The 14,258-nt window shown below is 43.3% G+C and overlaps 1 protein-coding gene across 1 annotated transcript in view; it reads right to left on the reverse strand.

The window, feature by feature from the left end:
* sgip1a (SH3GL interacting endocytic adaptor 1a) overlaps nt 1-14,258 on the reverse strand; it is a 213,855-nt gene that overhangs the window by 25,484 nt on the left and 174,113 nt on the right. The window contains exons 17-18 of the mRNA XM_078561770.1: nt 5,321-5,380; nt 341-452 (exon numbers count right to left, since the gene is read on the reverse strand). Coding sequence (XP_078417896.1) covers nt 341-452; nt 5,321-5,380 — 172 coding nt within the window. The remainder of the gene's footprint in view (nt 1-340; nt 453-5,320; nt 5,381-14,258) is intronic.

The following is a 14,258-nucleotide window of genomic DNA, read 5'->3' on the forward strand; positions in this document are numbered from 1 at the left end:
TCGCCCAAAGAACTATTATTCACATGTAAATATGGACCCAGCTATTCTATCTTGATCTGCATCCCATTGATCACAATTCTGTCAGCTATACATGCACTTTCCAGCAAGAATTACCAGATAGTGATCAGGAGTCCTTGCCTTGGCGAAGGGGCTTCAGGGCCAATGTAAAATACCTGCTGTTGCCCTAACTGAGATGAGCTAATTGACCACAGAGTAAGGATCAAACCTGGGATCTTCCCTATCTGTAAGAAGCCAAACTACGCCATTTGCTGCTTTTACTCAGGGTTAAGGTTCATTACAAAACTTTTATCATTACAAAGGTCTCGAGTTGTTTACTCACTTGCTTGGGTCTGCTCCTTTGAAGTAAGCATTGACAGTTTCTGTAAAGGCTGCAGCAACAGGGAGCGTATCCTGTGCACCCATGGTCAAGGGACTCGGTCCTCGGGAAGCCCCTGCAATGGAAAGAGACACACTTAACCCTTTAGCTTCACTGGGAGCATTTCAACAAACAATCCACTCAATTAATACAGTAGTGACTTAAGCAGAGCAAAAACAGAAGGGCAGCACATGAGTTTGACGTGGCTTAAATCATGCAGGTAGTATTTAAAAAAAAGGCAAATTGAAAATTAGTGAAAATACATGAGAAACAAGATGATGAATTATTTATTTGTACACACTTTCTGTAAAACCCTTAAAAGTCCTGGGGATAAACTTGGTATTAATAGTTTTTACACTCTCTGCAGACAAACTGGGTTGCAAATCAGTTACACAATATAGACTTGAATTTGAGCCAAGAGCTTCTCATGGTACTTTTTAAGAGTAGTTTCCATCTAAGAATTTCCATCTAGGGAGTTGCACTGTAAACCCCTTCAGGTAACATTGAATTTGAATAAACCCTTTGATGATGTCATTGACTAAAAGAGGACTTCATGTAAAACATCAAAACTAACGATTTGTTTTCACCTGTCCTTTCTTTAAGGCATTGATTCAGTCGGCAGTAAATTTCTACTGGTATCAACTGCCTCCTGGAAGTGGTGATTCCTGATGTTGGAGCCTAAACCCAAGCCATCTTCATCTGTCCTCACGCAATGTTGCACGTGCATATTTTCCAACAGAGGTTGGTGGACAGTAATAAGGAACAAGGACATTGACTAATTGTTGTCTTCCCTGTCCAAGAGGCCATTATGACCAAATATAGCACCCTCATTGCAGGCCTAGCTGATCAGCTAGCTCAGCAACAACCAAAAAGAGAAGCTGGGATCTCCCTGGTCCATATGTCTGAGTTTCATACTGAGTAGTCTATTTGCCAATAGAGGCATTGCAGAGCCAAAAGGGTTTTGCTTTATTTGTGACCCTAGCTACAAGTCATGGAACTCAGATAGGCCAGTGGTTCCAGTATTTGTGCAGTGTTTTCTGGTAACCTACTGGTTGCAAGTTCAAAATGCACTGTGGCAAGTTATGAAGCTGCATTCCAAAGATCTAGTAATTTATTAAATCTATTAGATTTTTGGAACAAGATTCTGGTCCACAAATGTCCTGCACAGAAGAGACACTGTCACTACTATCTGGGCTGGCCTACATGTGATTCCATTTCTAGATTAGTTGATTGACTCAATGTCCTTGGGCACCCAGGGATGGGTAATAAATATGGCATTGCCAGTATCATCCACATTCCAAGAGTAAATTTAAAAAAGATGTCAGGATAATTGTAACAATCTTGGGTGTTTATAAAGACTTGAGTAAATCCAATGTGGCACTGAGCCAACTAGAACAGGAAAGCTCTGAGTCAACATGTAGTCTCTGCTGAATGAGCTGATCTCAGTTGCTGTGGTAGACAGGACACTTCAATTTGAAGTAGTGGAGGGATAATAAAAGATTCTTACTCCTGATCATTATCCTATAATTTCTGCTGGAAAATATCTAAAGGGGGGTGCATCCTGTAATTGAAAAGACTGCTGGCATACAAGGTCTAACACATGATGGTGACCACTTCAATGAGGTATTGGAGAGCTGCCAGTGTCTTTGGAACTGTACTCTAGCTTGTATTACCAGCTTGAAGAGAACTGGGTGTGGGGGGGGCGGGAGGTGGAGTGTGCAGGGTGGTGCAGGGATTAAGCTGGAAAGGGGGAACCAGGTGAAAAATGGCTAATTGTAACCTCTCAAAGTGTTGAGTTGAATGCAGCGTCCCATATCAGAAAATTGGTACATTTACTTGTTTCATTCAGTAGTTATTTCAGCAGATTTGCACCCCATAGAGAATAGATTCCATCTGTCTCCCTCTTCATTGTTACATAGAAGAATGATGATAAAATTTAAAGTAAATGTCAATGTTTGCATCACTGAACACTACCAGATTTCAATTATAAACAATTGACTCTTTAAACCTCATTAAGGAGCTCTTTTGAAATCAAGACCCATGATACCATCCCTAAAACTTTTCCAATTCTTAAAACTGTCAGATTCCAAATATTCCTCTTAAAATTCAAAATCTATCCAATCTTTGTCATTTTACCACTTTTCCACTTATCTCATCTTCTCTTCTGCTCTTTTCAATTTTAGTGGTGACCTGGACCAGAGCCTCTTCAAGAAATCTTTTAAATAAAAAATATATAAATTACACTAATGTTTTGTCAAGGATCAGCTGGGGCAGATTGCAAACAAACCATGTCCAAAGGCAACAGTTCAATAATATAAAATTGTTAAAAAGATCTTGCTGACTTCTAGTCAACAAATTTTGCTGACTCCTTCAGCTTTTTTGAGAGTTTAATTAACATTCATTCACCAAGATATTAGTGATAAGGAAACTGATGTGCCTCAACATGCCATTTAGAGTCTTTACTTTCACACCTCTTCAAGGGCTGCCCTGATCGAATCCTTCTATATTCAGTAATAAAATAAGATACCCCATATGCTATAAGATTACATCTTCCCACTATCACTTTCTGAAGACATCATTCAGAAATTAATGTATTACATATGTGAATACTTGGCCTTAGCAATAGCAGCCTTCCCATTGTCCCTACAGCTGGCAATGACACAAACAAGGCAGGATCTTGTGTTAAAGAATCTAACCACTGGTCTGATTAGAGCCCACTGAGGGACCTCTGTAGGTCAAAAGTAAGTGCACTACAAGCTCTGGTAACTAGATAAGAAAGGTTTCTGACCTAATTTTGGGTGAATGCTGAATTTGATGACCATAGCCAAGGTAGTGGTGAAGGCATTCTATTTGGTCTCAAGTGTAGCATGAAAAGAAATCAGTCAGATTTCACAATCCAAATCCGGTGACTCTGCTGGAAAGTGAGAGTGAGGGTGTTGGGTGAGGACTTAGATGCGATGACCTTTTTGGTTGAATACTTGTTAATATTTGTTCTGTGGACTAATGCAAAGAAAGACCACTTACTAGGGTGCTGGAGGGATGTTGGATCTCAAGAAACCATACCCTGGTAGCAGTCATAATCATTGGCAGTGGAGGAGTGAAATATGGCTCTTCACCTTTTAGACATGGCTGATGGAACTCTTCAGAGAGCACATTTCTGCTTGTCAGCTTAAAATGATGCAGTTTTTCCTCATCTGATATCCCAAATCCATTCTATTAATTAAAAAATGTCACCACCACTCTAAATATACTGCGTGATAAGAACTCCTGGGGTCACAGAGATTATATATCGTACTCTCTAGTATCTACAGTATCTGATTAGTTCACTCCAATTTCCATAGGTACTATTGGTATTAGGGGTTACGAAGGAAACTGTAAGCACATATAATGCTATATGCCCTTTACTCTGGTTAATAACTTTGTTAGTCATGATTGTCATGTGAAAAGGAAGCAAAATATCATGAAATTCAAATACTGTATTTTTGTAATCTTATTAGCTTTCAAAATATTAACTTAAGTCTTTGTAATTTTGTTTAGCTCATTCATTTGTTTTATCTTCTATATTCTATAATTATACATTTTATAATCTTATAAAGCAAATTCTATTTAGAAGAACAATCTATGTATTAACAGGTAAATTATGACTCTTGCCTTGGTAACCTTTGCTGATTCCTCCATAATCAAATATAAAATTTAGCAGGAGTCACCACAATAATCAATGTATTGACAAGACAAATATTTTATTTTGTTCTAGGGATGACACTGAAAGTCTGGTAAACTGATTGGATATGATTTGCAAAATAATATTATGTGCTGTCCCAGTGGTTGACTTGGTAAATGATTTGGCCGGTATAATACTGAACCATACAAACCACAAAAATTCAGACTCAACCCTTGCTCTAGGCTGACTTATTTGATCTCAGCGAGAGTGGAAATCTGGGTACAGTTTGACATCAGAACATCAGAGTTAGGGGAAAGGATTTTAAAAAATCAGACTGGATTCCTGTTCCAGATCATTATCCAGTTCCTGGAAAGTGTGTATGTATGTGCATCTGTGTCTGTGTGTGTGTGTGTGTGGACAGGATTGGGCTCATCTATGATTGTCCCAAAGATCATATTATGTGCCAGTATACAAAATCTAGGTTCCAGCATAGATAATGGCCACTTGGGTGAGGCACTGAAGGCAACTATCTCTCATAGACAGTACTATAGCATGAGGGAGACAACGGAAGTGAGTAAAGTTCAGTGGATTTTGGATTTTCCTGCAATAGAGTTGTGTTGTTGTTAAATATTATTACGATGTATATTATTTCTAATAAATACTCCAATATATCTGACCAATTTTCTGAGTGCACCCTCCTCATTTGTCTGAGTGCATTTTAGAAAATCACAGGTGCTCCCATGATTTACTGACCACCATGAATGCACCTGGAGTTTTCTGATGTGTTCCTGGTGGGTGAGGCTCTGGGTTTGGAGCTTGCATTGAGAACATGGGTCTATGAAATGACATCATCATTGGGTTAAACAAGTTTATTTCAATAATATAATAATCATTTTTGACCCTAAAGGAGGGAACGGGAAAACTTGTAAAAAAACATATGTTACTGGTAAATTTAAAATTGGCATACAGTCTGTCACATTGACTTTACTTTTAAAAGAGGCAAATTCAAACAATCAATTGATATATTTGTACTTGCAGAACAGTTGTATGAAAAACATTTATCATTGTGGAATAAGAACAGGAATAAGTATTTCACAGAAAATTATTGAAAACCCAAGCTTTAAACAGCGTGCAAATAGGAAAATCATAATTAGGTACTGTGAGCAGAATGGAAACATTATTAGCGAATAACACTTAGGAATGGTCAACATACAGGAGTGGAGGCAGCAAGGCCAGAGAAGAAAAAAACAGAAAAAAATTCATGTAAATTGTACATTACTTACCATCAAAAGTCAAATAAAACTTTCCTCTATCAAACCATACCAAGGAGGGTTGATCATTCTCTGCATGGTTAGGAGATGAAGCAGGATAGGAGGATTGAAGGCAAGGGAGAGAGAAGGACATAGTGTGAGTCACACGGAAAGTCCATCACTCGTAACATAAGGGAAGGCCAGGTGCAGAATCAAAGCACTGAAACCATCACTATGCAATGAGGAAAGAGTCTACAGTGTTACTGATTTGACAAGTTTGCTTTTATTTCCTTTGTGAGCATCTCAGCTCAACTCTGATCATAGAGTGAGTGCAATACTTGTGTTTGACCAATTTGGTCAGTTGTAGTAAAATGAGAAAATACTGGAAATATTCAGTAGGTCTGGCAAACGGTTATCAACTTGAAATGCTGTTTTTCTGCCTCTAAAGATACTGCCTAACCAGCTGAATATTTCCAGCATTTTCAGTTTTTATTTCACATTTCCAGCTCCACAGTATTTTGGTTTTGAGGCCACTTGTAACATGCTGGAAATGTATAACCTGCATAAAAGTTTGGAAGAAGTTGATTGAAGATAATGGTTAGGGTAGTTGGAAACCGTTTGAAAAATAACAATTGTAATAGTTTGGTTGATCAGCGAGAAAATTTGTGGCAAGATTGCCTGAAACTCTTAATTTATCTGATTGCCTTTGAACAGATTTCATCCAATCCTTTTAGAGATAGTCAATTCAAAAGATACTGAGTCATGATATTTTTTTTTAATCTCAAATTTTTCCTGAACTCCTGCTGAAAATCCATGTGTTCAGTGATGTACTTTAGTTTTATTACCTTTTCCATTATAATTTGTATTTTATGATGACTTAGTATCTTTTGAATTGACTATCTCTGAAAGGATTGGATGAAATCTGTTCAGAGGCATTCAAAGATAGTTTTCCCAACTTGCACCCAGTCCCATGAGTTTCCTGATGGGCAGGTTGGGTTAAAATTACCCAGTACATCTCTATTTCTATGATACCAAATTTCAAACAATTCTTGCAACTCATCCTCTTGACAAAGGGTTCAATGTAGAAACCCATCTGGTTCACTAATTTTCACTCAGAGGGTGGTGGGAACCTGGAACTCACTGCCTGAAAGGGTGGTAGAGGCAGAAACCCTCATAACATTTAAGAAGTATTTGGATGTGCACTTGCGATGCCATGGCATACAAGGCTATGGGCCTAGTCCTGGAAAATGGGATTAGAATAGTTAGGTACTTGTTTGACAGGTGCACTCGATGGGCTGAAGGGCCTTCTTCTGTGCTGTAGACCTCTATGACTCTATGAGTCCATATGACTCCTCTTCTTCTTTGCACAGTAACAGCAGTGTGTACCATCTACAAGATACACTGCAGCAACTCACCAAGGCTCCTTCAACAGCACCTTCCTGCCACCTAGAAGGCCAGGGGCAGCAGATGCATGGGAATACCACCACCAACAGATTCCTCTCCAAGCCATTCACCATTCTAATTTTTTTTAATCACTCATGGGATGTGGGCATCGCTGGCTAGGCCAGCATTTATTGCCTACCCTGAATTACCCTTGAGAAGGTGGTGTCAGGCCTAGACTCAGGGAACACCCCACCCCCTCACCTCCCCCCCGCTGTCCGCACAGGGACCGCTCAGCGCTTCTGGGTGAGCGTCACGCTGGGCTTTAATTGGCTCGCCAACGTAAATGGCGGCGCGTACCTGATTGGGGGCGCCAATCGGGTTCGCGCTCGCTCCCACCTGCCTCCGCACAACCCTCCCCGACAGGGGGATAATTCAGCCCTATATCACAGTTCCTTCATTGTCACAGGTTCAAAATCCTGCAATTCCCTCCCTAACAGCACCGTGGGTGTATGTACACCACAAAAACTGTAGCGGTTCAAAGCAGCGGGTCACCACCGCCTTCTCAAAGGCAATTAGAGATGGGCAATAAAAAATGCTGGCCAAGGCAGCAACACCCACATACCATGAAAGAATCAAAGAAAACCTAGGGCAGAATGTTGCCGTCGGCGTGTGGGGGCGGGTCCAACACGCCAACACATAAAACGACGTGAGGTGACGTTGGGCGTGCATCCCAACATCATCGCACGTCATTTCAATATTAAGGCCATTAAGAAAGCAATTTACCTTATTAACAACGCTGCCCGCCCGTTTTCCAGGAAACCTCATCCACGGGCGGGATGAAGTTTCCTGAAGGTTTCATAAAATTAACAAATAAATTTTGTCAACTTTTTTGACACTGTCACATGAGGGGACATTTTTAAATAGTTTTTTATTTTATTTTAAAAAAACTTTTATTATCCACTTAATCTCCCTGAGGCAGCTCTGTGCCTTAGGGAGATTGCAGCGCTCTTTCGCACGCATGCGTGAAAGAACGCAGGCCCTGAATCTCCCTCCTCCACTTGCCTGCACAGGTAACACTGAGGACTACCGGCTACGCGTTACGCTGGATGGGCCTTAATTGGCTCGCCCGCATAAAATGGAGCCGTGCAGCCAATCACGGGCGGTGATCAGCTCCGCGCCCCCCCACACCTGCACCCTCCCAGCCTGCCAGAGGTAAGATTCTACCCCTACAGTAAGTGTCTGTAGTTCAAGGAACTTCAGCTCAGGGTTGATGAGCTGGAGTCTGAGCTGCGAATGCTGCGATGCATCCGGGAGGGGGAAAGTTACCTGGATACTTTGTTCCAAGACGCAGTCACAGCCTTTAGTCTAGTTACTTCAGATTTGGTCTGTGGTCAGGGATAGGTGTTTATGATTGCAAGGGAGTTATGTTTGGGGATCAGGAGGGGGATTAATTTAAACCGCACTAATTTCTTCTCTCACCACCCATCTGTAAACAGGAAGGTGTTTTTGATTTGCTTTCCCCTCTATAAGTGGTTGCATATTTCCCAGCCCTTCAGTTTTGGTGTGATCCCATTTTCTATTGATATCCCCACAGCAAACTCAAAATAGAATAAACTCAAAAGATTAGTTTGCACACACTCAAATTCTGGAGGAAAGTAGTACTGGTGCCTCCTTTGACTCATACAGTAAAAGAAGGATAGAAAAAAGAAAGATTTATAGTGCAGTGACCACAGAGAAAAGAAATATTGTTTCACGCGGTCCAGGGTCCAGAATCAAAGTCCAATGAGGTATTTCTTCACAGAGGTCGGCGGGCTGAAAACCATTGCTGGATAATTCACTTTTCCAGCGATGTTGACTTCTCACAATGAGATGAATGCAGAGATGAATCAGTCCCATAGGCAATGGTACAGAAGATCCAGTCAAAACAGTATAGATGAGGCCAAGGCTTCACTCTGGGCAGAGCCCCTTTTCTGTGCTGCTAGTTAGACGGTAAAATGGCAGACTGGGATTTTGCAGTGCAGCAAGGTAATATTACTGGTTGCACAAGCTTGAGGCCCATGTCACATGACTCCTATATCTCTACATTGTCTGAGTTCCTGAGATGGTTAAATGTCCCAACCATTAAGAATCGAAAAGAAGCTTGCAGGTCTCTTTATCCTAGCAGACAAGTGGACACCGGTTGGCTGGCCTGGGTTATAAGTGCAGATGGTCTTTTATAATTCTCTTTGAATTTGGTCTCTGTAGCCCACAGGGGCTCTTTTGTGCCCCTTCAGAGTTAACAAGGTGCAAGTTTCCATGATATTGCTAGATAGCTCCTTTTGTTCGAGGGTCACGGACTGACATAGCTTCAGCCATTCTAAAATATCTTTGTCCAGTTTTAAACATTTTAGGAACAGCCATGAGGATATCTATATCTATTTAAGGGTGAGGTCTTAGTTCCCTCACAATGGTATCAACTCGAAAGAAAAGGCTTATAATGCTGTGAAGACTAGTGGTAGGCCAGAAGATTGGAATTTTTGGAAACCAGCAAAAGGAAAAAAGAGGAAAAAAATAGAGTATGAGAAAAACCTAGCGAGAAATATAAAAACAGACAGTATAGTTTCTGCAAGTATATAAAAAGGAAAAGAGTAGCTAAAGTAAGCGTTGGTCCCTTAAAGGATGAGACTAAGGAATTAATATTGGGAAACAAGGAAATGGCAGATATTTTGATCAAGTATTTTGCTTCTGTCTTCACAGTGGAAGACACAAAAAGCATCCAAAGAATAGTAGAAAATTAAGATGCAAAAAAGAGAGAGGAACTTAAAACAATCATGTTCGCCAGAGAAAAAGCACTGGAAGAACTAATGGAACTAACAGCTGACAAGTCCTGTGGATCTGATGGTCTGCATCCTAGGGTCTTAAAAGAAGTGGTGGCAGAGATAGTGGATGCATTGGTTATAATCTTCCAAAATTTCCTAGGTGCTGGACAGGTCCCAACAAATTGCAAAATTGCAGATGGAACACTTCTATTCAAGAAAGGACAGAGATAGAAAGCAGGAAACTATAGGCCAGTTGGCCTAAAATCTGTCATTGGGAAAATGCTAGAACCCATTAATAAGGAGATAGTGGCAGGACATTTAAAAAATCATAATACTACCAGGCAGAGTCAACATGGTTTTGTGAAAGGGAAATCGCGTTTGACAAATTTATTGGATTTCTTTGAGGATGTAACGAGCAGGGTGGGTAAAGGGTAACTAGTAGATGTTGTGTATTTGGATTTCCAAAAAGCATTCCAAAAAATTGCCACATAAAACACATGATAAGAGCTCATGGTGTTAGGTGTAATATATTAGTGTGGATAGAGAATTGGTTAACTCAAAGGAAACAGAGAGTTAGGATAAATGGGTCATTTACAACAACAGCAAACTGTAACTAGTGGAGTACCACATGGATCAGTGCTGAGGCTTCAACTATTTATTATCTACGTTAATGACTTGGATGAAGAGACTGTATTATAGCCAGATTTGCTGATGATACAAAAATAGATAGGGAAGCAAGTTGTGAGGAGGATACAAGGAGTCTGCAAAGTGATATAGATAGGTTAAGCGATAGGGCAAAAATTTGGTAGATGGAGTATACTGTGGGAAAATGTGGGGTTGTCCATTTTGGCATGAAGAACAGAAAAGCAGTATATTATTTAAATGGAGAGAGACTACAGAATATTGCGGTACAGTGGGATATGGGTGTCCTCGTACATGAATCACAAAAAGTTAGCATGTAGGTACAGTAATTAATTAGGAAGGCAAATGGAAAGTTGGCCTTTATTACAAGGGGGATGGAGTATGAAAGTGGGAAAGTCTTGCTACAACTATACAGTGCATTGGTGAGAACACACCTAGAGAACTGTGGTCTCCTTACTTCGGGAGGCATATACTTACATTGGAACCAGTTGAGATAAAGTTTACTTGGCTGATTCCTGGGGATGAAGGGGTTGTTTTGTGAGGAAAGATTGAGCAGGTTGGCCTATACTTATTGGTGTTTAGATGAGGGGTGATCTCATTGAAACATTAAGATTCTGAGGAGGCTTGACAGGGTTAGATGATGAGAGGATGTTGCCTCTTTTGGGGGGATCTAGAACCAGGGGACACAGTTTAAAAATAAGGTGTCTCCAATTTAAGATGGAGATGAGCAGGAATTTCTTCTCTCAGAGGGTCATTAATCTTTGGAATTCTCTGCCCAGAGAGCTGTGGAGGCTGAGTCATTGAATATATTCGAGATTGAGTTAGACAGAGTTTTGATTGACAAGGGTGTCGAGGGTTTTGTGTGGCAGGCAGGAAAGTGGTGTTAAGGCCACAATTAAATCAGCCACGATACTGAATGGCAGAACAGGCTTGAACAGCCAAATGGTCCACTACAGCCCCTATTTCCTATGTTCTTATGAATCTCTCTCTAATTTAGCTGTTCAGCCTGCGATAAAGTATTTGGTTCAGTGCTGGAATGCTACTAACACAAAGTGCCTGCATGAAGCATATTCACTGAAGCACATGAACTGGCCTGGGCACTTGAGTAATATACATTTCTCCAGCTTCCTTTCCAACATATCACTTTTCTAAAATAAAAGCAGAAAATGGTGGAAAAGCTCAGCAAGTCTGGCAACATCTGTGGCGAGAGAAACAGAGGCTGGGATTTTCTGTGCCCGCTGGTGTCGGGCGTGTTCGGTAGCGTGAGCGGACAATATGGCATGATTGCTTTCACGACGGTGTGAAACCAGTTTGCAATTTTCCTCTCAGCCTGCGGATGGTGGGCTGTGTTTCCCGCTATCGGATGTCGGGAACCTAATTGTAATACATCTGCATATCATTATTAGGCCAGCCCGCCAGAATCAACCTCCCTGCTGGATCGTCCGTCGCCGTGTTTCACAACAGCATATAAAAGGCGTGCAATTGGCAGGCTGTACTTTGAGGGGAGCTCGGAGGTGAGGGCACAGCAACGATGTGCAACGTTCGCCTGGGTCGCCTGTTGGGCTTCAAGCTTGAGGAACGTTGAAGGTGGGGGGGTGTCAAGGGCAGCCTTGCCGTTGAACATAACACACAAGCATTCAGGGTGGGGGGTAGTGTGGGCGAGGGAAGTGGCCACACAATAGGGACACCTTATTTAAAGTGACCATTCCTCTGCAGCTGAGACAGTTCAGGTGCAGCCACATTGATATGATTAGAGTCGGGCTTCTAGCTTATCTGCTCACTCAAGCAACACAGAGGCATCAAGGTGCCACCAAGTGCTCCAGAGCTTGTCACCCACCCCCAGCACAGACTGCAAAGTCATGAGCATTTTAGTGAACTGCAGAACAGTTGGACGACTGCACACTTTTTACAAACTCCTTGCTAAAGCTGGCCGTGGAGCAGTCACTGGTGGAGGCGCTCACAGCCGCTTGCAATGTCATCATCCTGGTTTGGACCAGTCTCCCCCTTGGTTCAAGCTAACAGTGCAGCCTTGCAGTGCGGGTTAGGAGAATGCCTGTGCCTGAGCTGAGAGCACAGCATGCAGTCAGTGGGCAAAGCTGCCGCCAATCGGTCAGGTGGAGGTGGGAGAGGATTTGGGCAGCCATGCAGCTCACTAATCTCTGGCCATCCAAGTGGTGGCCAGCACTCTCCAGGAAGTGTTCAGGGGCCTTCAGACTTAACCAGGACAGGTACTTAGTACACCCATGCTAACCACATGTCTCTCTTTTTCATCCTGCAGGAGGAGTACATCAGGGGCATGAAGCTTGGTGAATTATTTGTATGCCTTATGATCTACAGAGAACGAAGGTGATGGAGGAGAGAATGACTGAGGCTCCTGGCTGCACAGAGGCAGGAGCAGCAACCTCAGGAAGAAGGGGCAGCTGGGGCTCCCGCACACACTGCCGAAGAGCCATAGCGAGCCATCGCTGGTTGGCGCCTAGCGACACCCAGGGTCTATAGACACTGCCTTTCGTTCCTGCAGATGACCGAGAACCAGCGTCGTCGAAGACTGCGCATGTCTGGGGAACTGGTCACTCACATCTGCCAGTTATTGCAGGACTTGGTGCTGAGGGGACATGGAGGGCATCAACTTCCAGTGGCCGTGAAAGTGACCACGCGCCCAATTTCTACACCCGTGGCTCCTTTCAGGGCTCCACAGGTGACCTCTGTGGGATATCACAATTCACCACCCACAAATGCATCCATGAGGTCATGGATGCCATCTTTGAGAAGGCACACAACCTTGTGCATTTTGTCCAGGACTAGGACAGCCAGGATGCAAGGGCCATTGGATTTGCCCAGATCTCAGGTTTCCCACAGGTGCAGGGTGCCATCGACTGCACTCATTTGGCGCTCAGATCTCCATCACAACATGTGGTGAACTACATCAATTGTGAGGGGTTCCACTTGCTGAATGTGCAGCTGATGTGCGACCACCACAAATGCATATTTCTTGATATCGCATGGAGTGAATCAAATTGGCTGAAGACTGGCATCTGTTATGCTGGGGACCGCGCCAGAGGAGGCTGAGATGAATCATCCACTCGGCACTTCTGGCTGAAGATTTAGCAAATGCTTCAGCCTTAACTTTTGCACTGATGCGCATGACTCCCACATTCTCAGTCAGTCACAGATCCCTGACGTATTCCAGGGTCCGGATAGGCTGCAGGGATGGCTCCTCAGGGACAAGGGCTCTTGTGATGACACCCGTGTGGCAGCCTCAGACTTCAGCAGAGCGACGGTATAATGAGGTTCATGCTGCAACTCGCAGCTTGATGGAGCAGACCATCGGGATGATGAAAATGAGGTTCTGGTGCCTGGACCAATCTGGTGGAACCCTGCAATACAGTCCACAGAGGGTGTCACGCTGCCCCCTTTACAACCTGGTGCTGCAATGGGGAGAGAAGCTGGCTGAGGAGGAGATGCAGGAGCTGGAGGTCTCCTCCGATGAGGAGGATGCTGATAGCGATGAGGGTGAGGAGGCCCTCGAAGGCGGCGATGACAGGGATGAGGCCCTCGTAGTGGCCAGATGAAGCAGGCCCGGGAGTTCACCATAGCTGCTAGCTTTGTGGAGGATGATGACCACATGCAGTGGGGAGACACCATAGAACCTCATGTTGCATCTCTGAACTTTTGACTCCAGTCTGGCTTACGTCAGTGCAAATACCCTCTGTGATAATGCTCCTGTCATGGAGAAACACAGTGGAGGCCCTAATAGCCGCTTGATTGCAGGAGGAGGATGATGACGACATGCAGTGAGAACACTCCATAAATCTTCACATTGCCTCGCTAGAATGTCTGACTCCTGTCTGGCTGAGGGCAGCTCGCTTGCGCTGTGCAATCAGGGTCATATCATGGAGACGCAGCCGTGATACTTTAGAAGCATTTGATCCTTTGTTTGCCTTCAGCACCCAAGCCCTTCAGTGTCACTGGTCACAGATGCTGAAGGGATGGGGGGGCCAGCCCCACCTTAAAGGTGCTGAGAACACATCGAGAGAATGAGAGAACTCCGTGACGCCTGCCCGCGACATTCTGGCAGCAGTGATAAGCACCATCGAGGTAGAGGCATCAGTAATGTGTCCAGAGAGTGTGAGGCAGGACCATCACTT

Source organism: Cetorhinus maximus, chromosome 17, assembly GCF_964194155.1.
Source record: "Cetorhinus maximus chromosome 17, sCetMax3.hap1.1, whole genome shotgun sequence".
Lineage (NCBI taxonomy): Eukaryota > Metazoa > Chordata > Chondrichthyes > Lamniformes > Cetorhinidae > Cetorhinus > Cetorhinus maximus.